Source organism: Hyphopichia burtonii, assembly GCF_001661395.1.
Source record: "Hyphopichia burtonii NRRL Y-1933 unplaced genomic scaffold HYPBUscaffold_1, whole genome shotgun sequence".
NCBI classification, from domain to species: domain Eukaryota; kingdom Fungi; phylum Ascomycota; class Pichiomycetes; order Serinales; family Debaryomycetaceae; genus Hyphopichia; species Hyphopichia burtonii.
Window position 1 is genome coordinate 1,661,767 of NW_017963728.1, and position 27,967 is coordinate 1,689,733.

Sequence of the window (27,967 nt, forward strand, 5' to 3'; positions counted from 1 at the left end):
CTGACTCTAATACAATTGCTAACACTCAAACTGATAAGCTAACAGGTTAGTAGGTTGTTAACCTGAAAAAGACGGTTTTTGCTGGGAACTATGATCATGTAGAACACCAAGAGCAAACGAATTCCAGGTGATACGGCCAAAAATTACGAAGTAGTTTAGGATGGATCGAGGCGGATGGGACACAGGTCAGGCGAATTAGCAACAAGTTGTAAGACATGTCTTAAAAAGTCATTTCCCCAAACAGTGAAAAAGGTGGCTAGGAATGCATTTAGCGGGTGGACTGAAAGAAAGATGGAATGTTCCATCACAGCAATGAAAGTAGCTAGTCATTCACTAATATCTAATTTTGGAAAAAATCAATTGTCCAATCAACAGCTCTACCGTGGCTGGCGGTACCCTACTGGATGGTGTATAAATATCAGGGGAAGTCTCCAGGTAGAACTGTCTTTCTTATATCAATTCAACAATAAATACAAATATTTAAAATGTCTGACTTAGGTAGAAAAAACGTTTCTGATAAAGTTAACGAAGCTGTTCAACCAGATTCCGAAAAATCTGCTTTAGATAAAACTAAGGAACAAGTTACTGATAAACTTGATAAAGTCGCTGCTAAAGGTACCCCAGAAGACCAAAAATCATTTGCCCAAACCATCAGTGATAACATCCAAACTGGCCATGATGACGCCAAAAAAAAGATTGGTGATGATGAATCTACCTTAGCTGACACTGCTTCCCAATACGTGGATGCCGCTAAAGAACAAATTGGTAACGCTGCTCAATACGTTTCCGGTGTTGTTACCGGTGCTAAAGAAGGTGCTTCTGAAGCTGCTGGTTCAAACAAAAAATAGATGATTCATTTATATTTTCAATTTATACGAGTCGATGAACTATACAATATATTAGTTTGATTTTTTAATACAATTGTAATGGGTGTAAAAATGTAGTTTTTGGCGTAAAAAAAAAAAAAAAAAAATCAAAGGTGTGCACATAAGCTGCTTTTCCTTTTGGTGAATGTTTTTTCAAGCTCATCTCGAGTTTGGGATTAACTGATCCATTTACTTCAGCTTTGTATAATGGCAGCTAAACATACTAAAAAGGCATTCAGGGATGCTTTCAGTGCAAGAGACGAGTCGTCGGACTCTGCTGGCGATTTCAGCGATAGCGAAACGGAGAGAGTGATACCGCAAGCTAAATCCAACCAAAAGGCTGAACCAATCTCGGATGACGAAGATGATTTCCAAGACGACGAAGAATCTGATGACGGAGACTTCTATAAGACTAAAAAGAAACCAAGTGGACTCGATAGGTTTCAGGACGAAGAAGAAGAAGAAGAAGAAGACGATGAAGAAGAAGAAGATGATGATGAAGTCCCCAATGAAGAAATGAAAGACCCAACATCTGCTAGCGGGATGGTTGCTAAAGAAGCCAAAAGAAACCGTAGATTGAAAAAGTTAACTCCTGAACAACTTGAAAAAGAACAAAAGAAAATCAAAAAAACCGGGGTTTGTTATTTATCTAGTATTCCACCATATATGAAACCTTCTAAGCTACGTTCAGTGCTTTCACGTTTTGGTAAAATAGATCGATTATTTTTGAAACCTGAAGATAGTATTGTTTATCATAAAAGAGTTAAATACGGTGGTAATAAAAAGAAAAACTTTACCGAAGGTTGGGTAGAGTTTGTTAATAAAAAAGATGCAAAATTATGCTCTAGTACTTTAAATGGTAATAAATTAGGTGGGAAAAAAACTTCATATTATTATGATGATATAATAAATATTAAATATTTATCAGGATTCAAATGGTTTGATTTAACCCAACAAATTGCTAAAGAAAATGAAATTAGACAATCTAAATTAACCTTAGAATTATCTCAACAATCTAAACTTAACAAGACTTTCATTAATAACGTTGAAAAATCTAAAATGATTTCGAATATTCAAAAGAAAAGAAAAGCCAAACAGGAAGCTAAAGGCGATAAATCAAATGATAAATCGAATGATGAACAAATCAGAAGAACTTTCAAACAACGTAAAATTACTAGTACGAGAGCTGATGCCAATGATGACTTGAAAGAAAAGGCTAAACCAAATGACAAATTAAACGATGTCTTATCAAGAGTTTTTTAAACTTGTCTACTTTTTATTTGCATGAATTCATTTTCCATATCATTATATATAATACATTAGAGACTTTAATAATACAAGGTGTTATACAACTTTTTTCTTTTTTTTTTATATTCAAATTTTGTTTCGACTAGTCTTGGTCTTTTTAACAACCTTACCAGGCTTGCTTCTAGTAGCTATGTAGTCCTGCTTGGGTTTGGTGGTTTTGTTTTTTTGCATCAAATATTTCACTCTGAGCAGTAATTCGTGTTTTGAACAATCAAGTCCTTTCATAACCATATCACTATTAATGATCATTTCTGGCGAAAGCTCTTTTAGTGCTAATAATTTTTCCAATTTCCTCCACTTATAGGTAGGCCAATCTTCAAACTTTCTTTTTGATGCTTTTGTAATGTTAGACTTGGCCTGATTATACTTTTTACGAAGAATGTCCTCTTCAGGTGTCTCTTTGGGTACTGCAATACGATTGACCACCTCAGGTTTATGTTCTGGTCTAGGGGGGTCCATTGCAGAACTTTGACTTCGCAAAGTCCCAATTTCACGAATGGGTGAACCATTATATGACCTTATAGAAACAGGGTCAATTCTTTCTCTTCTTTGTCTAAGTACTTGTCGGGCGTATTGTCCAGATAGTTGATTGAAGCGAGGTTTTTTAGTCCCTTCAGCATTATCATCTTCCACAACTTTAACAGGACTAGATACTTTTGAAATAGGTTGGCGACGTTTGGTATCACGCAGAATATTAATGTCAATTGGATCACTCCTGAGTTGACTGATCTTTGAATATTGACTTGCTCGATCTTCAGATCGGTAATTTCTATACCCTTCATTTCTGAATCCATCGCTACGAAGTAAGTTACTTCTATAGTTGTCACTTCGAGGAATACCGCTCCTATAGCTATTACTTCTGGGTAATCCACTTCTATACCCATCACTTCTAAGACGGCTTGCTCTTGTAAAATCATTTCTGCCTTGATCACTCCTGTTGCTTTCACTCTTCTGTATACACGAAGACAACTCTTCGAGAATTTCCGGCTCATCATCTTCGTCCGTCGAAGAATTCTTCTCCTGTATATCTGATTCATCATCCTCGTCATTTTCCTGTTGTACCAATTTAGGCCTTGATTGTTCATGATCAGAGGTATCTTTTTGTCTCAAGTGGTTAATACTTGCTTCTATTTGTTCAGCAATCTCTTCTTTAGTTAGGTCACCCTCGTAAATATCCGACCGTATCCTTTCGACAATATCCCTATGCTGGTCATCTACTTCTTCTTCTTTCCTTTCTCCATTAGCTAGTATTTTTGGATCGTATATTCCGGTCAAGTTATCAATCTTTTTATCATTTTCTTCTTCAGAAGGATCAAATTCAATATCACCGTTATTCAATTCTATGGAATCCGCTGTTATAGCATCATTATGATTTTTACCAGAAGAAAAAGTATTGAAGTTGTATGGTCGTATTTTCATATTGGAAGGTGGTGAATTATTAATATAAGCACCTCCCTTTTTTACTTTAGGGGAGCTATCCCATCCATTTTCAATTCGTGGAACTTCCTGGGGATCGTATTCATTATTATCAGTTATCAATCGAGTCTTTCTAATTATTTCCGTGTCTTCATCAGGTTTTCCTTTAGTAAAAGAGAACTCATCGCTTGCAGCATTCTTCACATTTCGTAACGGTGTACCGTTACGGCTACGGTAATCTAACACGCTATTTGGCTGGCTTGCTCGAGGAGTAGCCGGCCGTCTGCTTCCTATGCCATCATCCTTCAACGAAACTTTCAGAGTCCTAACTTCTTGTCGGTATCTTGTAGGACTATTATCTGTTGTCTGGTTTGTTCGTGTGTCAAACGAATGTATGGTACCGTCCTTTCTTAAATTTCTAGGAGTTTCCATCCTCGTGTCATCAAACTCAATATCATCAAATTCATCATCATCGCCTTGTAGAACATCTTTCCTATTTTCTATATCCCCTGATCTGAATTGTCTACGAGAAGTTGAGTGAGGTTCATTAGCCGACAGTGACATCTCATCATCCAAATCAAATGACTTCAAAGATGCTGGCATTATATACTTCCTCGATAGAAGTTCTTAAGTCAATTGTGCTAGTACTATCCGTTTTTCAAGCTGTAATCATCAACAAATTGATCTTTAATTGTGAAACGCACCAAAAACGCAAAAAAAAAAAAAAAAAAAAAAAAAATTTGATGTCAGACGCGAAAATAAAAAAACGGTTATTATGTAGGGCATTATGTTTATATGGTGTACATTTAGAGGAATATATAGCTATTCAAACTAACAAATCTTCCAAAATACCTTCTTCGCAAGACTTTACGTCTACTGGGTATAAGCCAAAAGTTCTCTCGTAAGAAATAAAACTAAGAGACTCGAAGAAAGTCCGTAAGTTCGCGATATTATTAAGACTTTTCACACCCAAAAGTAAAGGCTGCAAAGGGTCTTCAGGTTGTTTGACCCTAATTGGTGGTTCTTTATTTAAAATTGGATCAACTTCTTCAGCAATTTTATCAATCAAGGCATTGATTGTGTTTTTATCTGTTCCTTTGATTACATCAGGCTGGCTGGTGACAAAAAGCCATTCATTCAAATTAAATTCATCAAACCTGAGTAACAATAACTGGTCTAAGAGTTTACAACTACCCAAAACAAGGTTTAACTCTTCAAACGTCAAGGATTGCAATTCCTTACGCGATTTACTGAGTAAGGATCCGAACACATTAATAAGATCTTGTTCCAAAGTTATCCAATAAGGTAATAAGTGCAATTCACTAAATTTCAAGGTGATTACTCTGAATAAAGTTAAAAGTTCGGTTCTGAAAACAATAGGGCATGAAATACTCAAAGAGTATTCTATTTTTTCAAAAAGAGATTCAAGATACACCAAGAAGAAATCCTGGGGTTGCACCATCATCAAATAAGAAATTCTTTTTAGTGTTAAAACCTTATTCTCTACTTCCGATTTTTCATTCCATATAAAAATATTCGAAGCTGTTGATTGAACTGACGGAGTAACTCTGAAAACAAGTTCACTGAATTTCTCTTTGTCATTAAATATCCAAGCCCTAATCACGGGTTTCCACTCATCAACATCACCAGAGAAAAAGTTGTTATCCAAGAATATATCAAAAACAAGTGTCTTCCAAGCTTTATTCGGGTATTGATCTCCAATCAACGTCATCAAATCAATGGTCTTTCGTGGAAGCTTTTTGATACTTTTTGATTTGATCTGTGGGGCCAAAAGATTGACAACTATGGATGTAATTGCTGTGTTAACTTTATCTTGGTCTTGGATAATTTCATCAAAAAACTCAGCCAACTCATAGAGAGCATCTAAAAGGCCCTCATTAGGTGATCTCACAGATTGATCCGTTGAAGATTCTCCATCTTGCTCACCATTATCCTCAGTGTAAAACAGAGACTTTACACTAACTGCACCGTTCAAAGTTTTGATAAAGAAATCAGATAATTCTCTCTTGTATTTTCTTTGTTCAGCAGCCCTTGAGCTGTTTAATTTTATTGTAAGTGACTTAATGACTCTTAATAAAGCCGGATAAGTGGTCTTAAAACCAGTGGAATGTGTTACTGCATCTCTAAGAAACTTAGAGATAGAATCCCATATATCGATAACACTATCAGTGTCGACACTTTCTAAATAAATCAGCAAGAAGGCACATAAATCTCTCGTAGAGATGTTGACATTCAAAGATGACCTATATTTTTCTTCTAACAATTGGGGATCTGCTCTTGTTGTAATGGAATTAAGTAAATGAGGTAAGGTGATTTGTGAGCGTCCCCCATCTAATACATGAAGGAGCTTCACAGTTTCAGGCTCATTCATTTCAACTAAAGTTTCAATTACTTCTAGTCTTTCCAAGTCCATCAAGGTTTCAAGAAGTTTCTTAGACCTAAATTTTAATTTATTGCCTAAAAATGACAATGATCTATCTGAAGCATTGTGTATTCCTTTGGGAACTTGTGGTTTAGCATCTGACCATTTCCAAATCTTGAAGGCTATCTTCACTGCATCTTGAAAGGCTAATAAAATCGAGTAAAGTTTATTTTGTTCGGTGGTACGTATGGCTGGTGATTCGATCTGGAGAACACCCTGGATTACATTACTGAAAAATCCGGAGTCATTAGGGTTATTGTTAGCTTTATCTGTATTAGCAGACTTTAATCTTGAAGTTAGTAAATAACTGTGACTTATTGATAATAAGTCTTCCAAACCAGATGTTAAAATATTAAGTGAAGCCTCGACGTCCGTCAAATAATTGAATGATTTAAATGTGATTATCTTGTTAAAATAAGCATCGATTTTATGGATGATTGAATCATTCAACGTGAGGAGAACGCTGAAAACCGATTCATTAAATAGATATAATGATCTTGTCAAAAGCTTAAACCAAGTTTCTAATAAGACAGGTGATTCTGTGGCAGTAATACCGTGAATTAAAAACCTCACTAACAAAGGTTCTTTACCTTCATCTTCGATATGTAATAAATTTAAGTTGATCTTTGACTCCTCGGAAATATCCAAAAACCGCATGATAGTATTTAAGAATGATTTTTGAATTAACTCAATTTGATATGGGTTGTTTTCGAAAAGATGTATGTAATAAGAGCAAGACTCAAGTAAAACATGAAATCCATCCGAGAAATGAGGTTCATTACCTGAGGTTAAAATCAAAATTAACTCAAGTGCAGTAGTAATAGATTCATAAAATTGATTCAAAGTAGCTTCATCGCTAGAAACATCGTCACTTACTCGAACTTTGATATAAGTTTCAGTAATAGACAAAATCAAAGTTTTATATGTAGATATATCCCATTCATTATTTCTTATTAGTTGTATTTTCTCTGCGCTATCCATTACAGCAAGTTCGTTATTGATTGCTTCTTTCAATGGTTTTTCATTCGTCTTGATAACATTGTGCACTGTCTTCAAATAATATGAGAATTGATTCAAGTCATCTTTCAGAGTGACGAATGTCTTATTATTTTTTATGAAGGGGAAGTTCAACAAAGGAGTAGTAAGTAGTTTAAGAAATCTATTAGCCGATCCACTTTTAAGAACACTTTTTATAAAGCCAACTACCGGAAGCGATTGTTGATGATCATTTTCGTATAATCCATCCATGAGCAATTGCATTGGTCTCACTAATAGCCTATCCGCATCATTAAAGGAATTAGAATGAGTCCATAGAATTGTGAAGGCCCTAACTCGTTCGGTGGGATTGGAATTCAAAAGAAGATTGAGAATACCGGCTTCAATGTGAGCTTTTTGGAAAATTAGTTCAAGATCGAAAATATGTTTCACAGCTTCAACTTGATAATTAGCTGGGGAAGCAGACTGAAGTGCAAACCAAATATTAGATAGAATTATCTTGAGTAATTTAGCCTTTTCAAAGGAAGTTAGGGATTTAGAGACATAATCCAAAAGTTTAGTAAAGTTGAAAGCATTTAGTAAGTAAGTCTGTTTCTCTTCTTCCGATTGTGATTGGCTTACTATAGGCTGTTTTAAGATTGCTTTCACAAGGGCCTTATCTTTCCATGGATTAACTTTGTTGACATTTGGAACGTTATATAGTAAGGTGCAGAACAAGTTACAGACCTGGAGCGAAAGATCAGGATTTTGAATATTTTTTATATATAAGCTTCTCAGTAAGTCAAGACATAAAAAGGATAAAACATGTCCTGGGAAGGGCGGCTTGGCTGATTCGTCTTTCACAAGAGCTGTATAATATGATTTGATGGATTCTAAAATTTTGGATTTTGATAACGCTACATGGTCGTTTAGTTCTTCTAGTGGATCAAAAGCATTATGAGCAGTAAGATCAACCAATGTCAGGACAATTTGAACATATTTTTCGGATAAGGTTTCGTTAGCAAGGAGGGCTAATATTGCCAAAGGTATATGGACTTTAACCATTTCATCTTCATGGAAATCAAAGTTTTTCAAAAGGAAGTCAAGAAAGTTTAGTTTTGTGAGATCTTTGGCCAATATTATATTGAGTGTGATATGATTCCAGATATGAGCAGCTTCAACACTGTCAAAGAATGCTCTTGCTGATGATAAGAGTTCCTTAAATTCTTCTTCTTCTTTATTTTTTGAAACTTTGTAACATTCTTCTAACAAGTGTGACGCAATTCTAGGCGTCACTAAATGACTAAGTTCCCATTTATCCATTATAACGGCCAGAGAAATTTTGAAGGCTTCAGTTTTTTTATGAAGGTCATTATTGCCAGCTAATTTTAAAATACCATCAATGAGAGTATCTAGCCCATAATTCTCAAAATAGTTCGAACGGGAAATATTATTAGAAGCTTCTCCATCAGAAGAGTCAGGCCCAAGAAACCAATTCCATAGTCTCCTGTTCAAACTCATGTCTTTTTTCAAAGTTACTTTACAACAAGACATTATGAGCAATTCCCTGTCTTTCGAAGAGACAGCTTTTTGTAAGACATCGCTATTCAAAGGAATTCTATTCAATAATAGATCAAAAAATCCTCGAATGACTATAATATCACCTGCTTGGTTGAAAGAAGTAACAGAATTGACGGAAGTAGCAAAAGCTCTAATTAAAAGACCTGCTTCTGGACTCAAACATGCACTAGCTTCTTCGGAAAAGCGATACTCAGTATCGGTTTTGAGAGTTTGAAAATATGGTAATCTCTTATTGCACCAATAAAGTGCCCCTAGTCTTCTTTCTGGGTTATTTATGATACATAAGAACATTGTTTGCCAAAAATGGGAATCATCATTTAACTTTGTCTTCAAAGATTCTACAAGTTTAAAAGTTTCTTGGAAAGCTTCTGAATTTTCGTCGTCCAATCCCGGTAACACACTCAATATAATAGGTTTTGATATAATTTTCAAACTTCTTGGTTCGAGATTATCAAGAAGATAATTGTAGATATTAATTAAGTATGGCTTTACTTGAATTGAGCAATAAGAAAACAATGGCAACAAGCCAGGAAGCCATACATTTAGTTCCTGGTTCAATGTTTTGGAAGAAATCGAGTGGAATATGGCTTCGTAAATACTCAAGGTCTTTTGATGAACACCATTTGGTAATTTGGATGAAAGACACAAAGATAACTTGTTTGATACTTGATTAAAGCAGGGAATCCAAGATTGGCCATCTCCAGTCAATTGAAGTGATTTTTGGAGTCTGGATAAAAAGGCAATATAGTCGGCCCATTCTTCCAAAGAATCAAACGAAGCTACTGCTTTTTCAACTTGTTGAACGTATCGCTTGTCTTTGGATGATAAATTTGAGTTGTTTTCCTTCGAACCAAAGCTCGGAAGAACATTGAGAAATCCGGTTGATTTCCTATCTGAATCCATCTTCTATCCAATTGGGGACAATCAACAATATGGAACCATAAACCCTCGGTGCTGAATTTACGTGTTTTATTTTAATGATTTCGAGAAAACTCAAAACAAAATCCTGCGCACAAAATTTTGCCATTTATCAAATTTTTGCAATCTTACTATTACAAGCACTATTCTACAATTGATGAAAGTATACCAAAACATATATTGCAAACATAAACCAGATACAAGTGCATACATACACATATATAATCAAACTTTCTTCTATTTTTTTCTTCTCATTTTTTGAAGTGCTTAACATTTATTTTAAAACAATCTTATAAGTAGCGAAACCGAAACCTCTCAATTTGACAGGATAACCGTTTTCTTCCTTCTTGACTTCTGACTCGACTTCTTCTAAAGAGTTGGTCAAGTAAACTTTATCTACTTTCAAGATAGAATCATCAATTTTCAAGAATTCGTTAACCGATCCACCTAAGGACTCATAGACTCTAACTACTAATGATTTTTGGCCCTTGTTTTGAATGGCCAAGTTAGGGTATTCGACGTTTACATCTTCGTCATCTTCTGCTCTCTTGACATGAGATAATATAGCACTGGTGTTATTCAGCAAAGAAATGGCATGTAATAACTTGTCAACTTTAGAATCAACGTATTGATCTAATTTATAGTTAAAGTTATGGGCCAATTTAACAGTGTCATTACCTAAAGGACCAGAGTGTGGATAGATAGCGTATTCGAAGTCGTGAGATCCCATATCAGCTTTATCATCTGGAGCTTTAGGAGATCTTAATAAGGATAATCTAATCAAGTTACCATGGACAGAAGCACCATATTTAGAATTATTGAGAATAGAAACACCATAGTTATAACCACTTAAATCTAAAAATTTATGATGACAAACCTCAAACTTAGCCACATCCCAAGAAGTATTATAGTGGGTGGGTCTTTCAGTGATACCAAATTGAGTTTCATACAGAGCCAGACTAGCTGAATTAATGGTAGTTGGGAATTGGACTTTCAAAAATTTATAAGTTTCATGCCATTCAACATGAGACTTGAATTTGATGAAATTGTTTTGAGCAAAAGAGTCAATTTCATAGTCTAAACCTTGAATAGAGATGACAGTTTCAATATATGATTTTTCCAGAATTTTATTTTTAACCAAAAGCGAGGATTCTAATTTATCATTAGTCAAGATTGAGACTTCACCATTATTCAAAAATTTAAATTTGTTCAAAGAATATAATTCGGTATCCCAAGCTGGAAATTGTAATGGCTGATCATCAAAAACAACAAGTTGATTACCACCAATAACTTCACTGTTAGTTTGTTTAGTAGCTGTAGTGTCAATGATCTCACGATCATTAACCTCATCATATAATGAAGTTATAATACCATTTGGAGAAATAGTAGCAGTTAAGGCCTTATTAGACAAGATATAGTTACCTTCTTTAGATTGAGAAACAGAAGCTGGGTATAAGAATTCTTTGTTTTTAGTATTAACAATTTGACAATTGGTTGAATCAGATTTAACGTAAACCAAAGTCTTACCATTGTAAGAGTAAGAGTCAGAATATTTCTTCACTGAATTGATCAAAGTGGCATCTTCAACATTATCGAGTTCAATAACTTCAGCTCTGGACCAAGGCAAGGTATTAACAAATTGTTTTTCATCAGATTTTTCAAAAGACTTTAAAGCTTCTTTGATAAGTTTATCAGCTTTTGCTAACAATTTACGATACATTGGTTTAGCTTCTTCATAATAAACCATACCAATACAACTACCAGGGATGATATCATGGAATTGACCCAAACAAAGATCTTGCCATAAGGAAACCAATTCTTTTGCTGGATAATCATAATTCAGGTTAACAATTGAAGCATAAGAGGCAATAAGTTCTAAATCATGGAGTTTTACTTCACCCAAACGATTGAATTTTTTAATATCAGCTTGAGAAGTATAAGTACCTCTATGAAATTCTAAATAAATTTCACCTCTCCAAGAAGGTAAGTCGCTACCTTGATTAGATCTTTCCAAAACGTTTTCATAAAAATCATCAACGGTGTTTCCGACATGGACTGTAGGGATTCCCCCAACGGTATCAGCCAAACCTTTGCATCTTCTTAATTTTTCAACCATTTCTTCAGTTGGACCACCACCACCGTCACCGTGACCATATAATAATAATCCGGTTGGAACATCACGTAAGTTCTTATGATTATTTTGCGATCTAATCACATCACCAAAATGAGCACTTGCGGTATAAGTATCAGCCGGAGGCATATGGACCAAAACTTGAGAACCATCAAGACTAACCCAATTGAAAGTAGATAATGGGAAAGTATTAATATTATTCCAACTTAATTTTTGAGTTAAAAATCTACCAATACCAACCGATTGACAAATTTGAGGAATTTGAGAAGAATAACCAAAAGTATCAGGTAACCAGAAAGTAGTTGCCTTTAAGCCAAACTCATTTAATTGAAATCTTTGACCCAATAAGAATTGTCTAATTAAGGATTCACCATTTGGTAAATTAGTATCATTTTCTACCCACGAACCACCTACTGGTAAGAATTGATTAGTGGTGAATTTATCTTTAATTTTATCTAAAATTTCTGGATGGTATAATTTTAGCCATTTAAATTGTTGCATTTGAGAAGCAACAAAAACGTATTCAGGGTAAGTATCAGCGATTTTCAATTGGGTTGTCCAGGACCTTACAATTTTACGTTTAGTTTCAGCCCAAGGCCATAACCAAGCAGTATCAATATGACAATTACCAACTGCATAAACGTCAATTCTTTTATCGTCATCAAACACATCTTCCAGGTCGACTTTGTCACCCAAGATTTTAGTAGCCAACTCTCTACCTTTTAAGACCGAATCGGGATCATTTGGATCGAAAACATTCATAATTTCATTTGCAACCGTATTTGATTGAAATTTTTGCCAACCACTTAATTCACGAGAAGCATCACCAATGATCCAAAAATCCCAGTATAATCTACGAGCATCAACATTGGGTAAGACCAAATCACATTTATCCAATCTAAAATATCTATTTGGATCAGGATGACCACTATCCCCAGTCCCAAACATACCATTACAGGCCATTTCCAAGTAATATAATTGTTTTTTCGAGGACCAATGTTCTTTGGGGATAGAGTAAACAGTACGTTCTCCCCCACCAGTGAAAGCTTGTAAAGGAAGACCGTGTTTAGAATAGATTAAACCTTCATTATTACAATCCCATTGGAAATGAATTTCCTTTAAATTTTTATTTTCAAGCCATTTCGAAGGAATTTCCCATTCAATTTTAAACCAAAAAGTTTTCCAAGAAGGACCAAAAGAATTACCTTTATTTGCATCTTGCCAATCAATATTATCAAAATCAATTTCTTTGAATAAAGGACGCTCGGTTTCTCCATTGGGGCCATCGGGGACTTTCCAAACCTTAATATTTAAATGAGGAGTGTTAGTATCGACTCTATCGATATCATAGAAATGAGGTAAGTTCAATTCAGGATACTGACCACCAGTATCGGTGAATTGACGTAATCTTTCTTGGAAAAGATGGTCAACCGGTTTGAAATTTGGTTGATAACTAATTTGAGGATATTCATCTAATGTTGGACCAGCAGCATAAGATGAATTGGTTGCAGCATTCTGAGACGTTGACATTTTGCAATTGACTATTCAATGACAATTAATAGAAAGCGTATATAGAAATTCGAATTACTTTATATATAGAAATTTCCACTAAGGAGGAAAAACACGGGGTATTAGGGTACTTTGGGGCTATTACCATACAAATTGATAGTGCTCCTGCACGCACCCTTGACTGGAACCTCAGAGCTGCTACCGTAAAGGGAGTCGTTAGTGGTTGCTTTACTTCAATTCAATGGGTAATTCAGTGTTGTAGGTCAATGTTGGATCTCCAAAAATCATCTAGTAATCTACAAATACAAACTTTATACAATTACAAGAATCAAATTACTGCAAATACTGTATCTATTATAATTGACTTTAGACAATCCAGTTGTCGAGTTACACTAGACTATTTATTGAATTGAAACTTCTTTATCCTCTTCGATACTAGCAACATGTTCATGTTCTTTTATAGAGGAAGAGTGAATTGAAGGAAGATTAGCAACAAAACCTTTAATAAGAGAAAATTCACTGGTGATGGACCCACCTAACTCTCCAATTTTCAGTTTAACAGTGGAAACATCAGCTTCACTAACATTTTCTTTCAAAGTAACAATATATTTTTTAAAATCAGACATTTTGGTTTATGGAAAAGAAGAGTAGCTGAGTTTCAAACTAATGGCAATATCCTACTTTTATATAGCCATGGCGAAAGGGGGTGGATTCCACTGATAATGACGCATTTTTGCCCTCTGGTGTTTGGGTCCATGGAAAACGGAATCAGCTTTATCTTCTTTATTCAAGAGGTTAAAAGATGATTACGTTTCTCGACAGATGGATGAATAAGTTGAAGCGGAAAGGGTTCTTCATCTACCTTGCTCTTATCATTGGCCTGGTTGCTTATGGGATGTACGGAATGAGCCGTTTGCCGGACATTCCCCCCAAAAATCCCAAACCGAAAAGACGGTTACCAGAAACTGGCCATTTGGTCGATACTTTGGATAGACCCCAGCTTTTCAGACTATTGAACCAGCACCGTGTGTACCTACTGGTCGACACTCCCATTGAGCAAGTCAGACTACAGGCAAAACAAGTTCTCGATGGTGTATAGTAATATATTGTGATTTAACCGCTAAGGTGGCCCTACTCCACTGAACCTGTAACCACTAAACTTTACAACAGACATATAAATACTTTGCCTTTCTTCTGTATATTCTCGCGTACCTGCCGGCTTGAACTGAACGATGCTTATCTATGAAGCTTGTCTGGTGCTTGTCTGAAGCTTGTCTGAAGCTTGTCTGAAGCTTGTCTGAAGCTTGTCTGAAGCTTGTCTGTGAAGCTTATCTGTGAAGCTTAGAATAGGAGGAAGATGAATGTACGGAGGTTTTAATTTTGAGGTACGGGGGTTTCTGTCGATCTCCGGCCTGTGGCGGCTTAATTTGCTTTTTGCTCTAAAGCGGGAACGGTATTCCCACACCTTTCTAGCCAGAATTTTTTCAGGTTATCCTTAGTAATCCCAGTATAATATAAATTTGGAGTTAATTTTCGAGCAATTGAATTTCCTCCTTCTTTATTCTACTCGATTATTCAATTAATTAAGAAGATATTTACATCATGGTTAAAGCTGGTATGTATATTTTTTGCAGCTATGACAATTGATGGGCCAATTGACCCCAGAGGACCCAATGAGACTTTTTAGGTAGTTGAAATTGCTCATGTTTATTTTGGTTATATATTTTGCTCATATAGTTTGGTTATGTATTTTGCTCATAGTAAGCGGGTTATATCAATTGAACAGTTGAATAGATACTAACAATTACTAGTTGCTGTTTTAAGAGGAGACGCCAAAGTTTCTGGTGTTGTTAATTTCGAACAAGTTTCTGAAGGCGAACCAACCACCATTACTTGGGATATCCAAGGTAATGATGCCAATGCCTTACGTGGGTTCCACGTTCATCAGTTTGGTGATAACACCAACGGATGTACTTCTGCTGGTCCTCACTTCAATCCATTTGGTAAAACCCACGGTTCTCCAGAAGATGACGAACGTCATGTTGGTGATTTAGGTAACATCACCACTGACGCTTCTGGTGTTGCTCAAGGTACCAAGAAAGATTTATTGGTTAAATTACTCGGTGCCAACTCTATCTTGGGTAGAACTGTTGTTGTTCACGCTGGTACCGATGATTTAGGTAAAGGTGGCCATGCTGAATCCAAAAAAACTGGTAACGCCGGTGGTAGACCAGCTTGTGGGGTTATCGGTATCTCTGATTAAGTATTTAAGTAATATATGATTTGATGTATTAAATATATATGTAGTCTATTTTGGTAAATATTTAACATCTTCACTACAACCATCATCGGTAAGACTGTCAATTGGTTTATAATCACCATTTAAGACATTTCCTTTGACATTGAAGTAATACCAAATCTGATTGATTGCCCCATTAGTACATCCAACGTAAACTTCCCCACCGTGTTTTGCTTTTAAAGCTTGTTTGATATCACTCAATTTGTAAGTTTTATCATTTGATGGAACAATCAGCGCTTCTTCTAAGAAATCATAGGTTGGTAAAGTTTTCCAAACTTCAACCACTTTTTCATAAAAATAAACGGTATTTTCGTATTTCTTATAATCCCCGGTGAAACAAGAAGGTTGAATAGTATTGAAACAAGTTCCGTGTTTATTATATTCATGAATCCATAATTCCGAATTATCACCGTTATCATTTAACCAATATTGTGACATGGTATTATATAAATCTGGGTTATTAAAAGTTTCACTGATTAGCTGCTCCATATCTTGCAGATTACTAAGTTCTAATGACGAATCACAGTATTGATCATAACTTCCATCACACTTATCATCCCATAATCCGTGAATAGTGAAGACATTTTCATCGCTCCCGTTATCGGTATCCCAAAATTGAGTTTGTAAAATAACCCCATAGTTTTCATAACAACAAGTATCTTCAGATGATGAAGTAGAACACGAGTAACTCAAATCATCGAGATTGCATGATTTAACTGGATAGGATTCTGCAATAACTACAGTTAAACTGGCTGCAATTGTTAATAAGGTAGAAAAATTCATTCAACGGTTATTTTTTTATAAGCTGCTTATCTATACGGTATATCTATAGGATTTCTAACTACTATTTATATAAGGTACCCAGGTGGTCCTGAAATTGTTGGTGCCGTGTAATTACATGGTATGGAGGTAGTACGATATTACCGAATTAAGTTGTCTCGACATTGACAACTGAATCAATAAATATTTGATTGGTTTCTAAGTTAGCAATCATTAATCTATACTTTGAATTCTGTTCAATGGGTTTAATCACCACGTGCAAATTGGTATTGACTAAACACGGTTCAACATTCTTATACTTGATTGATTTAATTTTTTCAGTGTAAAGAGAATTGAAAACCGTTAATATAATTGATGCCATAAATGGACCTGGCACTATTACGTCAGGTAAATTTTCAATTTTTTGACAGTATTCGATATCATGGTGAATCTTATGAACGTTATACAGAAGTGCGCAATACCTTTTGATATCATCATAACTAAGCTTAAAGGGCACTGTAGTATCTTCTTGATCAATACTAATCAAACTTCTTTCCTTTTCAGGAAGTTTGTATTCGTCGTTCGTATAAACTAAACTTCTTAACTCAGTTATGATTGGTGTTCCTTTATCATCGATGAATTCTCGATTGACCGAGACAAACACCGAGCTTTCTATTACTCGAACCGACTTGATCGTTTCCCTACAGGTAGTTCGAGTCAGTAGAGGTATCTTGAAGTTCTCTTCATGGAATTGTATATATCCATTAACCCACATTCTTCTTTCAAATAACGATTCTCGATCGCGGTTTAATGGTGCCTGGTAGTTATCATACCCGTCTTTCCCCAATTCTGTATTCGGTTGGTTGTTATAAATAAAATGGTATCCAATCGGTATACCTGCTTGACTAAGATCAACCCGTTTCACTTGGGGGAATATAAGTCGAAGTGCTTGATTCAAGTTTACTAATTGGCCAATTGAATAGTTATCGGGGAAGCTCCACGACTGTTTTTTGATTTGGTTGGACCATTCGTTCACCTGGCTTTTCAATTGAGGGGCGAACTGGCTCGAGTACCGTTTGAACGTACGGAATGCTATCATGGGTAGTTGAATCAGCGTATAAGGGACGTAATTTTTATTTATTTTTTTTTATTTACTTATTTATTCAAAGCCGACTTCCGTACACCACGGATCTTCACTGATTTTTTTTTTTTCCTTTTTAATAATTTTTTGAGATGAGATGATTACTACCCTTATCAACTAATTATTAACCATGTCCGAACAAGAACATGATAGTAGGACTAGTGAAGCCTTGAAGAACATAAGAAACAAGCATAGAAGGCAAAAGCTTTTCGCCGAAATCAAGCATGAGAAACAACAAGCCCGTCATAAATTAAGATCCCAAAGGGCTAAAGAAGAACGAGAAAACCCAGAATTAAAAGAAGAAAGAATAGCCAATAATGCTCCTGATACTATTGAATCGAAAAGAGTGTACGACGAAACCATTGGTGAAGACTTGGAAGGAGAAGATGAGTTTGTACAATTTTTCGCCGATAATAAAGAACCCAAGATATTATTAACAACCAGTGAATATGCTAAGAAGCCAGCATATGAATTTGCCGATATTTTAATGGATTTTCTTCCAAATGTCACTTTTATTAAAAGGAAAAGAGAATACAGTATGAAGGATATGGCTAAATTTTGCAAAAATCGTGGATACACTGACTTGGTTGTTATAAACGAATTCAAGAAAAAAGTCACCGGTATTACATTTATTCATTTGCCAGAAGGGCCCACCTTCTATTTTTCAATAACTTCATTAACAGAACTGAAAAAAATCGCTGGACATGGCCGTGCCACCGACCATACTCCGGAATTGATTTTAAATAATTTCAATACCAGACTAGGTAAGACCGTTGGTAGATTATTCCAGTCAATTTTTCCTCCCAAACCCGAACTTGTCGGAAGACAAGTGATCACTTTACACAATCAAAGAGATTTCATCTTTTTCAGAAGACACAGATACGTCTTTAGAAACGAAGAAAAAGTCGGTCTTCAAGAATTGGGCCCTCAGTTCACTTTGAAATTAAGAAGATTACAGCGTGGTGTCAGAGAAGAAGTCGAGTGGGAACACAGACCTGACATGGAACGTGATAAGAGAAAGTTTTACTTATAGGTCATTACAATGTATTTTAGTTTTATTCAATCTGTAGATTACCAACTTTGCCAACTATATAGATTCATCTTCCTACGGTATTCCCACCGTACGCCCACCGTATGCCCACACTTATTCCCACCATACGTATGCCCTACCCGTATAACGTCAGACAGATAGTTTAAACATGGTAGGACAGAGATGGAGTTGCAAATCAAGGCTCCCACCCGTGCACCCAGGCATTCGTATCGTGTATACCTGCACATAATTTAAACGTGTTTAGATTTGAAGAAAAAGAGAAAGGCGGGCTCTCCTTCCACATCAAAAAAAGAGCTCACTTTTAATTAATAGAAAACCCATCAAAGTTGAGTCAAAGTTGGTTTACTTATCGTTCCGTTCAACAAACTGTTAGACCCAGCCAGCCAATTAGCTTTGACAATTGAATTGGAGTTGCAAGCGCCTTTTTTTTGAGTATAGTGAAGTCCGTATTGACAATTTTTCACATCTGCATCGCTAAAACCCTTCACTAGCCGCCCAACTAACTACCGGTATTCATCGACCAACGATCCTTTTCTTTTCCGTTATCTATATCAATCTGATACTTTTTCATCATCAATTTTGTTTGGGTTTTGTTGTATTGGTGAGTTTATTAATTTATTTGACTTAATTAATCACTTTTGTTTTGTTTTCATTGAAAGAAAAGATCCAACACTGATCATAGGAGTTTGAATCTTGAGAGTTAAATCAGATGACAATGGATAGTAATGGAGTCAGTCAAATCATAAATGCCTTGGAGGTTGTTTATGCTCCTTCGTCAACTAATATTCAAAGACGAGAAGCACAATCTTTTCTTGAAACGATTAAATCCAATGAAGAATCTCCATTTTGGGGTTATCAGTTATCATTACCAGAAAATAACGGTAAGAATTTTATTGTAAGACATTTTGGATTATCATTATTACAAAATTCAATAAATAAAAAATTTCATACTTTTGATCAAACAAAATCACTAACAATTAGAAAATGGGTTGTTGATTTATGTTCTAAAGTTGATGAGGCTGATCCCCATTATATAAAAGAAAAACTTGCCCTATTATTTGTGTCAATAGCTAAAAGAATTTGGGGTAATTATTTGGTGAAATCTTTAACTTCTGATTCTAAAAATAATGATGATACAGTAAATGATGATGATTCATTAAGTGGTTGGACTTCTTTGGATTGCGATTTATGGAATTTTTGGAATTCAACCATGACCAGTCGTGAATTATCTTTAATAATCATTCGAACTTTATTTGAAGATATTTATCTATTAGATGACCCAATTGCTTCTAAAAGAACAGCTCTCCTTAATCAACTTAGTGTTTTGATTGTTACCCCTGATAATGTCTTGAATCAATTATATGAACCAAATCCAAAATTATCCTTATGTAAATTTTCAACTGATGGTTGGTTTGTTAATTGGAGTAAATTCTTAATTGAAATTTTATCAAATAATGATTTTAAATCTTCAACTTGTCAAATATTTGTTCCTAAAATTTTATCAACTTTTAAAACTTGTTTGCATTGGATTCAACCTTCCTTATTAAAAGATGAAAATATATTATCAACTTTAATAAACATATTAACTATTCCCGATGTTAAATTGAAAACTTTGGCAGTTGACTGTTTACATATCTTATTCACAAGAAGTTATAATAATGAAGATGATTTTGAATTCTTCATTGGTAATATATATACAACTGAAGGAATTACTAAGTTATCTCAATTTTATCAATCTTTGGAAATAGATCCTGAAGATGTTGATGAACAAGTTTACTCATTATTGAAAAAAACCGTCGAAATGATTGTTTCTCTAAGTGAATATCTAAATGTTTCTTTACCTTCCAAAAATAAAATTTCATGGGAAACTGCAGATGTTGAAAGTTATTTAAATTTAGTCCTAAGTACAACAGGCCATCCAAGTTTAATAATATCAGGATTATCTCTACAAATGTGGGTAACCATATTACGTTTTGATGAGCTAAGCTCAAAACCAATAATTCAAAAAATATTACTTAATTTATTAGAAATCGCTGCAAATAGAACAATAAATTATAGTAACGTGGATGATGAAAATATATCCAAAAAATTTTTAGAAGTTGATTTTGATTCAACTCCAGATGCTAACTCGTTCCTTTCAAACTATAGAAAATTTAATGAAGATATTGTCAGGATCACTATCTGCAAAAAACCCGAAGACGGATTAATGTGGCTAGAAAATAGACTTCAAAATTTCTTTTCATCTCCTTTAGGAGAACAATGTATTAATTCATATAAATTAGATGAAAAATCAGATGCATTGAATTATGGGAACTCTCAATTTAATATCATTGAAAATAGCATAAGAGGTATTTCGAGGTGGAGAATCTGGTATACGGGTGATGATTTTGATTTAATTAACGATCGTCTAAATAAATTGGTTGAAAGCTTAGGTGAAAGATTATTGGCAATGAGATTATCATGTCCTTTACTTATCAGAAAACAAGTTCAAACATTGGTTCAATTTGCTCCATTATTGAAAGATGTCAGTCCTCTCATGTTTCAAGTTCTTGAAAAAATCTTAACAACTGCTACTTTCGAATACCCTGCGAATATTTCAGATGAAGAAAAAGAATTAATTCGTGACTTGAGGACAAGCTGTGGTACTGAATTGAATCGTCTTGCTTATATTATGCCAGAATCTTTGAAGAAAATTTTCAAAGATTTAGAAAATGTTGTTGCAAATATTTTATCGTCTAATAAAGTGAGTGATCATGAAAATGTTGCCTTTAAATCATTTTTATTGGTGATCGCATCAAGATCTTCAATTGATGATAAGGATGAATTATTTGCATCAATTGTTGATCCAGAATTACTGGCTTGGTCAGCACCAGAAACTGAAAAAGGTCTTATGGACTTGCATTGGTTCATGGAAAGAATGGGTATAGTTGAAATTGCATCATATTTTCAAAGTCGTAATATAACGGGAAGCACTAATTTGCTAGAAGCAAAAATGGACGAAGAAGGCAAAATTTTGAAAAATAGATTGAAGGATCATTGGTCTTCTATTTTCCCAATAAGAGCAACAAGAATATTTATTCAATATAGTATAGAAAAATTAAGTCATGATTCTTCAGAATATCTTAATTTATTAAAATTATGGAAACCTAGAGTTCAACCCATTATACCTCATATTTTACAGTTATTGAGTCAAATTCAAGCTTATCATAATCCGGAAAATTGGAAAGATTTACCGGATGCCGTACAATCATTTGTTAGATATAGTTGCATGGAAAGATTTTGGCAACAAGGTGTTTCAATTCAAAGTAAAGAGACGTTTATCGAAGAGAATGTGAAAGCAGCTCTTACATTACGAGATTTTGCCGACTCTGTGGGACATTTAATTCGTTATACCAGAGAATATGCCTTTTTAACTATTGGTTCATTATCACAATTAGAAGATACTTTATATGAGATTCCTGGAATTGCACAGATGCTTTGGAAGTCTGTTGCAGGTGATACAAGTGGTGTCACTTTACATAGCTGGAAGCATATGATCAATAGCTGTTTAAGGAGCATTGTAAGAAACTGCCCAGTCAAATTTGTTGATATCTTCATGGCAGAGTTATTACCTAAAGCCTTCGTTGATATTGACCAATTAATTGTTGGTAGATGGGAAAAAGTTTATGTGAATGGTTTACAATTACAAGGTAACGAAGATGATGAAACATTATCAGAAGAAATGATGGAAGAACATATGTTAAGACAATTAACTGCTACTGTTGTAAGATTGTTAATGGATGTCGTTAGTCAGATTAATGCTAAGAATGTAACTGACACTCAATTTGCCTGTAAAAGGTTAATCATTGAAAATAAGGAAGTAATGGCGCCTTTCTTGCAAATTTGTTGTCATATCATTTCATTCAAAGACACTAAATGCTCATTCAATACCATTTTAGTCGTGAGAAATATCCTTTCCGATATATTATTGAAAGATGATGAAGTTGATAAATACTTATGTGATAATTTAATCAAGTCATTGCTTCATGTATTGACAGATGACTATTTTGTTGAAACTCATTCCGAAGCAGCCATTGCCTTAACTACTTTATATTGTACTTTAAGATCTAAAAACGATTATCCTGCTAGGGTTTTAATTCAATATTTACCAAATATTACCACTCAACATGTCAGTAATTTCGAGACCTTATTGGTAAGTTCCAAGTCTTTGAAACATCAAAGATCAGCATTACTCGAGCTTATCAAGATCTCAAAAGAAAACTTGAATGGCGGTGGCGCATCTGCTGATTCTGAATTGAAAGATAGAAAAAAACAATTAGAAGCAGCTGCAATAGCTAGAAAGAAGAAGAATGCGGCCATTGATATAATGAACGATCCATACACTGAAAATGGTGCTTTGAATAACTTGTTCGGAGATGAAAGCTGAAGCTTCCCTCTCCTGAACATGTCCTTTTGCTTTTGATTTGCCTACAGCCATATCGGTCTCAACACCTCCCCCTGTTCTTGTTCAACTTGTAAGTCATATATATATATATATACCTCTGTAATATAACTTCAAGTCTTATAATATTAATGTATGGCTGTGTTTCACGAAGGTCCGTTAATACGGAGAGTAGTGAAAAATGTGGTCGTGCGTGTGCTTCAATAAATGGACTCGATCAAGTGGATTCATAAGTAGAGATTAAAAATCACAACATCCTGTTCAAGCCAGTTAGAGATTCAAAGAGCCAGGGAAGAAGATGCCTATCAAATCACTTGAATCATACTTGTTTGAAAGAAAACTTGTTAACACAAGTTCGATTGAAATCCTACAGAATGCTACGATTGGTATTGACGTGGAACATTATTTGAGTAGAATCTATACTTTCAAAAAAGAACAGTTTTTAGCCGGTATAGGAGGAATTCCAAGTTCATTGAATGATTATATTCAATCCGATTTACAAGTTTTCCAAGAATTCAATATAAAGCCGGTTTTTGTTATACCAGGATTGAAAATTCAATTGCAGGCTAATGATTATAAAACTAAAGAATATTCACCACAAGAACAACATTTAGAAACTATTTGGAATAAATTGAATTCCAAAAACTCCAATCCTTATGGCGGTTATAACAATCTGAGTAATGAATCTTTTAGATTATTCACTGACCCATTGCCAATTAGCCCGATGATAAATGATTTGATTAAACAATTTATTGCAAATGGTATTGATTACCTTATAAGTCCATATGACTCGTCTTTCCAATTGTCATACTTATATCAGAATAAGGTTATTGATTCTATTTATGGTTCAACTGATTTATTATTGACTCATGTTAATAAATTTATTTTAGGAATGGAATTTCAATCAAAAGATTTTAGGTTTGTTGACAAAACTAAAGTTTTGAATGAATTGAGTTTAACTGAACGCCAATTTTTGGACTTGAGTATCATGGTTGGTTGTAGTGTTCAACCAGTCACTTTCCCTAATTTCCCACCATTACCTAAACCTAACCCAGTGCAACCTTATCCCCAATTAAGTTACTTCAAGTTGGGTCTTGATATTGTATTTCAATACATTAATTTCAATGGTGGGTCCCCAGACTTGCACGGATATATTGCTAGTTTGAATGACCCAGAATTGCTTGATTTGTACATGAAAGGACATTCCGCTCTTAAGTATTTGCCAATTTTAAATGATGAAGGTAATGTTGAACCCTACGTTATTGAAATGGCTAAATTAGGATTTGTTAATCCATCTGACTTGGTTGATGGTAAAAAACTTGAGAATGGTAATGTAGTATCAACTGATAACTCACAATCACAGACTCCAACATTATCCGAAGCAAATGAATTAGCTAAGGCTAAAAATAGAGATGCTGAAAACAAGACTTCTGAAGATGAAAAGCCAATTATCAAAGTTCCAACTGATATTCATGATATAATATCTCAAAGATTACCACCAGAATTATATTTATATCAGTCTATTGGATTGGTTCCACTTTCATTATTAGGTGCCATAACCCAAGGCTTTTTGAATATTAGACCACCTCCAGAAAGTGGATTGAGTGATGGTTATAAAAGATTAATCACATCACCATTTTATAGTAATTTAGTTGATGGACAGTTTAATTTAATTACTCAATTACTTACAAGATATTATCAAGTTAAAAAAATTAAAGTCAGTTATTGGTTCAAAGATGAAGTGATTGAATTGAACAACAGATTACCTCAACCAATTTATAAAACTCTTAATCATCTAATATCATATTCTGGGGGTGACTCGAATAAAGCATTTGATTTAATTGATTTTTTCGGAAACTTGAAAGAAGAATATCCAGCTTCTAAAACACCATTTTATAAAGAAATTATCAACAATCAAGATATAATTTCAACATCATTATTACGAACCTTATTTTCTTTTGGGATTATTGATAACAAATCAAATAAATTAAGTTCTATTGGTCACATATTATCTGAATTTATCAAAGAAAATAAAGATGAATTGAACGATGACTATCTTCAGGAATTGATTATTTTATTATTATTAATCAAATCCAACACTGTCAAATTGAATCAGTCTTCCAAAGATTTCACTAGTGTTCCAAAATTATTCAAAGATTCCGGAAGTGATGTAAGTTTGAGTAATGACGAACTCAATAAAATTGCTTTAGTTTCCAGGGTCTTTTCACTTCATAGATTTAATGTCCACCCAATTAATTATCAAGGGCCAATTTCTCGTTCATTGTTAAACTTTAGAAGTCACTTGAAATTCATTAAATCAAACTTAATTAATAATTTGGAATGTGTTTTAATTGATTTCATTGTTCGTCAAGAAAACAACAACATCAAGGTCAATTATACAAATAAGAATCAATGGTATGAATTAATTGACCAATTACCATTCTACAAAGATCTCGATAATACTTTATTGGGGGTGGTTGCAGAGATTTTCCTAGAATATACTTTAAAACAACAAAAATTTACTAGTTTAGATAAACAAACCTTGGTCAAAAGTGGGCACGATCATATTTTGAACACTGTTTTCCAAATCAATAACAGTTCCTTTAATATAAATGTTAATGGGATTAATAGTATTAGATCTTCGCAATACTATGAAGATTTCAATGCTGGTTTGAAATTATGGTCTTTATTCATCCAATTAGTCCAAACTGCCAATAAAATTGATTCTACATTGGTAAGCGACTCAACTTTGAAGGAGTTCAAAGAAACTGATGAATGGCTTAAAGAGTATGTTGCCTAAATAGAAGGTTATATATACTGTTTTTTTTTTTTTCTTTTTAGAGCATTAAAGAGTTTTATGTTTTTTAGTAATACCTGTAAAGCAAATTTATTCATCAATACACATAACTGTGTTCCGTAATTCCTAAGCATCTATCGCCGGCCAAAAGCATCTGGTAATGAATATTCCGTAAGCCCATCACAGTCGTCCGATTCGCCATAACGTTTTTTTTTTTTCTCCGTATGGGCTTTTGTTTCTAAAATGCGATTTAAACCAGAGTGGAAAACCGAATATATACAACAGCAAGATTCGAGTAATAGTCTTTTTCCTTAGTATTTTACCTAATTGCCGGTTCAATTAAGATGATTAGAAGAGGATTGAATAGGTATTTCAGGGGGATAGTGCTGAACCAGGTTCGAAATGTTGGAGTTCATAGTCGAGTATTAAATAGTGATTCAGCTAATAGTCATGATATAAGTGAAGAATTATCTAACTCTAACTTACCACAAGGAACAGGTAGAGGACCGTTTATAGAGTTACCACATTTCAAGCCATTGGGGGTACCTAGTAATTTGTTGAACATTACGTTGCCACAATCATCGAATCTTAGTATTAGAAATGGGTCGATTATTGCAGTCAATGGAGAATTGAATCAAATGACCTCTGAACATAAATTATTGAGTGCCAAGACCGGGTATGAAGAGATCACTACCCACGGAGCGGTATCGTTGATTGTTAATGGGGTTACTAGTCATCGTAACTATGATATTGAAAATTATTCAATAATAAAGATTGAAGATAATAAAGAAAGTTGGACTATATTGAACGATGATAGTTTAATTGCGTGGAGTGGGTACAATATGAAGTTATCGCCAACGAGATGGTTGGATAAGTTCAATTCTTTCAAGACCGAAGGTAAAGGTATAATAGTTGTTAATGGATCAAATCAATTATACGATATTACATTGGCAGAAAATGAAACGTTATTACTTAATCCAAATTCATTGATTGCCTCTACCATGTCAAGTTTTGAAACTGAAATATTACGTAGAAATACTAAGTTTCTTGAAATATTACCGATTTCATTACAAAAACTTTTAATGGGATTCTGGAGTGGTTTAAAAACACCTTTCACGAAAATGGGATTACCGCAATTGATTTCGACTAATTTTAATAAGCTCAGGGTATCATTTGATGATAAATTTGAGAAATTGGTTGACGATTGGAGTTTCAAGTCGACATTATCTACCGGGGCGAAGTATATGCATCGTTTTTTGCATTCAATCAGATTGAGTTTATTTGCTTTATTCGCTCGTAAACCAATTTTTTTCAAATTCAAGGGCCCAGGTAAGCTTCTTGTCAATAACGACCGAGTAGTTGCTAATGAAAGGATATTTAGCAAACAGGAAATTGAAGATATTTATCGTACCAATAGAGATTAACTTGTATAACTAATAAACACTATTGTTGCATGGTATCTCGTAATTTGACATCAAAACAATGTAAAGTTTGTTAAGCGTTGTAAAGCTTCACCGTTTTGGGTTGACGTAGATTCGCTTAGTGGTGGTTTTGGGATAGGAATTTCCGATACCTGCTTCTATACTTGGAATTCAGTTTTCAATACATCTTTTCCTTGTGAAGATTCTATCGTTGTCCGGATTTCGAACTACCGAGCTCAAGTCATGTATATCGTAGTTGTGCAAATGGTGCACCCTAGTCAAACAATCAATGAACAATTAATAAGTAGCATTCACTACATAGCCGTCACTAAAGAGAATCAGCCATTGTATATCAATCGATGCAGCCATTGTATATCAATCGATTCAGCCATTGTATATCAATCGATTCAGCCATTCTATATAAATCGATTCAGCCATTAGATACAAATCGATTCAGCCATTCTACACAGATAAATTCAGCCATTCAATAGAATACAATATTCAATACAAATACACTTCCATACACTTCGACTTCAATACACTTCGACTTCAATACACTTCGACTTCAATACACTTCGACTTCAATACTCAATACTTCAATACTCAATACTTCAATGCTCAATACTTCAATGCTCAATACTCAATACTTCAATACTTCAATACTTCAATAAAGTCGGTACAAGTCCATAGAGCGGTCGTGTCCCTCCCCCGTTTCCCTTTTCTGGAGTCGGCGGTTGCAGCATTTTTTGCATTTTGAAAAACTCCCACTTCTTTTCTTTTCCCAATCAACGGCGGTAATCTAGAAAGACCCCATTGAACGAGGTAATCATCAGCTCAGTCATCGTCATTGAGCCAGCGATTGCAGTCCCGCTACCAATTCCAGAAGATAGGTGTGTACTGGTGTTCGCTCT

At 34.4% G+C, this 27,967-nt stretch overlaps 11 protein-coding genes across 11 annotated transcripts; 6 read left to right on the forward strand and 5 right to left on the reverse strand.

Moving 5' to 3' along the window:
* Positions 1 to 485: 485 nt before the first annotated feature.
* On the forward strand, positions 486 to 830 carry HYPBUDRAFT_95311 (lipid-binding protein; the record flags this gene model as incomplete). The annotated part of the gene is made up of 1 exon (XM_020223939.1): positions 486 to 830. A coding segment is annotated over one exon (345 nt), but the record flags the coding sequence as incomplete, so codon positions are not given.
* A 243-nt stretch (positions 831 to 1,073) lies between these two features.
* On the forward strand, positions 1,074 to 2,129 carry HYPBUDRAFT_101884 (RNA-binding ATPase activator; the record flags this gene model as incomplete). The annotated part of the gene is made up of 1 exon (XM_020218158.1): positions 1,074 to 2,129. The coding sequence occupies one exon, from the start codon at positions 1,074 to 1,076 to the stop codon at positions 2,127 to 2,129; it is 1,056 nt and encodes a 351-aa protein (XP_020079108.1).
* A 12-nt stretch (positions 2,130 to 2,141) lies between these two features.
* HYPBUDRAFT_151541 (uncharacterized protein) lies at positions 2,142 to 4,251 on the reverse strand. The gene has a single exon (XM_020220548.1). The coding sequence runs from the start codon at positions 4,191 to 4,193 to the stop codon at positions 2,241 to 2,243; it is 1,953 nt and encodes a 650-aa protein (XP_020079109.1). The 5' UTR covers positions 4,194 to 4,251; the 3' UTR covers positions 2,142 to 2,240.
* Positions 4,252 to 4,390: 139 nt separating this feature from the next.
* Positions 4,391 to 9,535, reverse strand: HYPBUDRAFT_132829 (uncharacterized protein). The gene has a single exon (XM_020219493.1). It carries the CDS (start codon positions 9,490 to 9,492, stop codon positions 4,417 to 4,419), a length of 5,076 nt encoding a protein of 1,691 aa, XP_020079110.1. The 5' UTR covers positions 9,493 to 9,535; the 3' UTR covers positions 4,391 to 4,416.
* Positions 9,536 to 9,781: 246 nt separating this feature from the next.
* AMS1 (alpha-mannosidase) lies at positions 9,782 to 13,773 on the reverse strand (the record flags this gene model as incomplete). The annotated part of the gene is made up of 2 exons (XM_020223390.1): positions 9,782 to 13,153; positions 13,564 to 13,773. The coding sequence occupies 2 exons, from the start codon at positions 13,771 to 13,773 to the stop codon at positions 9,782 to 9,784; spliced, it is 3,582 nt and encodes a 1,193-aa protein (XP_020079111.1).
* A 680-nt stretch (positions 13,774 to 14,453) lies between these two features.
* On the forward strand, positions 14,454 to 15,433 carry SOD1 (superoxide dismutase). The gene is made up of 3 exons (XM_020222880.1): positions 14,454 to 14,591; positions 14,681 to 14,762; positions 14,959 to 15,433. The coding sequence occupies exons 2-3, from the start codon at positions 14,750 to 14,752 to the stop codon at positions 15,408 to 15,410; spliced, it is 465 nt and encodes a 154-aa protein (XP_020079112.1). The 5' UTR covers positions 14,454 to 14,591; positions 14,681 to 14,749; the 3' UTR covers positions 15,411 to 15,433.
* A 22-nt stretch (positions 15,434 to 15,455) lies between these two features.
* Positions 15,456 to 16,532, reverse strand: RBT7 (Rbt7p; the record flags this gene model as incomplete). The annotated part of the gene is made up of 2 exons (XM_020222458.1): positions 16,363 to 16,532; positions 15,456 to 16,194 (listed from the first exon to the last, which is right to left on the reverse strand). The coding sequence occupies exons 1-2, from the start codon at positions 16,389 to 16,391 to the stop codon at positions 15,456 to 15,458; spliced, it is 768 nt and encodes a 255-aa protein (XP_020079113.1). The 5' UTR covers positions 16,392 to 16,532.
* On the reverse strand, positions 16,375 to 17,304 carry HYPBUDRAFT_103859 (hydroxyacyl-thioester dehydratase; the record flags this gene model as incomplete). Its single annotated transcript, XM_020218304.1, has 1 exon — positions 16,375 to 17,304. One exon carries the CDS (start codon positions 17,302 to 17,304, stop codon positions 16,375 to 16,377), a length of 930 nt encoding a protein of 309 aa, XP_020079114.1.
* Positions 17,305 to 17,476: 172 nt separating this feature from the next.
* RPF1 (rRNA-binding ribosome biosynthesis protein) lies at positions 17,477 to 18,379 on the forward strand (the record flags this gene model as incomplete). The annotated part of the gene is made up of 1 exon (XM_020218239.1): positions 17,477 to 18,379. The coding sequence occupies one exon, from the start codon at positions 17,477 to 17,479 to the stop codon at positions 18,377 to 18,379; it is 903 nt and encodes a 300-aa protein (XP_020079115.1).
* A 382-nt stretch (positions 18,380 to 18,761) lies between these two features.
* MSN5 (karyopherin) lies at positions 18,762 to 22,932 on the forward strand. The gene has a single exon (XM_020219189.1). The coding sequence runs from the start codon at positions 19,107 to 19,109 to the stop codon at positions 22,821 to 22,823; it is 3,717 nt and encodes a 1,238-aa protein (XP_020079116.1). The 5' UTR covers positions 18,762 to 19,106; the 3' UTR covers positions 22,824 to 22,932.
* Positions 22,933 to 25,941: 3,009 nt separating this feature from the next.
* HYPBUDRAFT_151544 (uncharacterized protein) lies at positions 25,942 to 27,089 on the forward strand. The gene has a single exon (XM_020220549.1). The coding sequence runs from the start codon at positions 25,980 to 25,982 to the stop codon at positions 27,057 to 27,059; it is 1,080 nt and encodes a 359-aa protein (XP_020079117.1). The 5' UTR covers positions 25,942 to 25,979; the 3' UTR covers positions 27,060 to 27,089.
* The last annotated feature ends 878 nt before the right edge of the window (positions 27,090 to 27,967 follow it).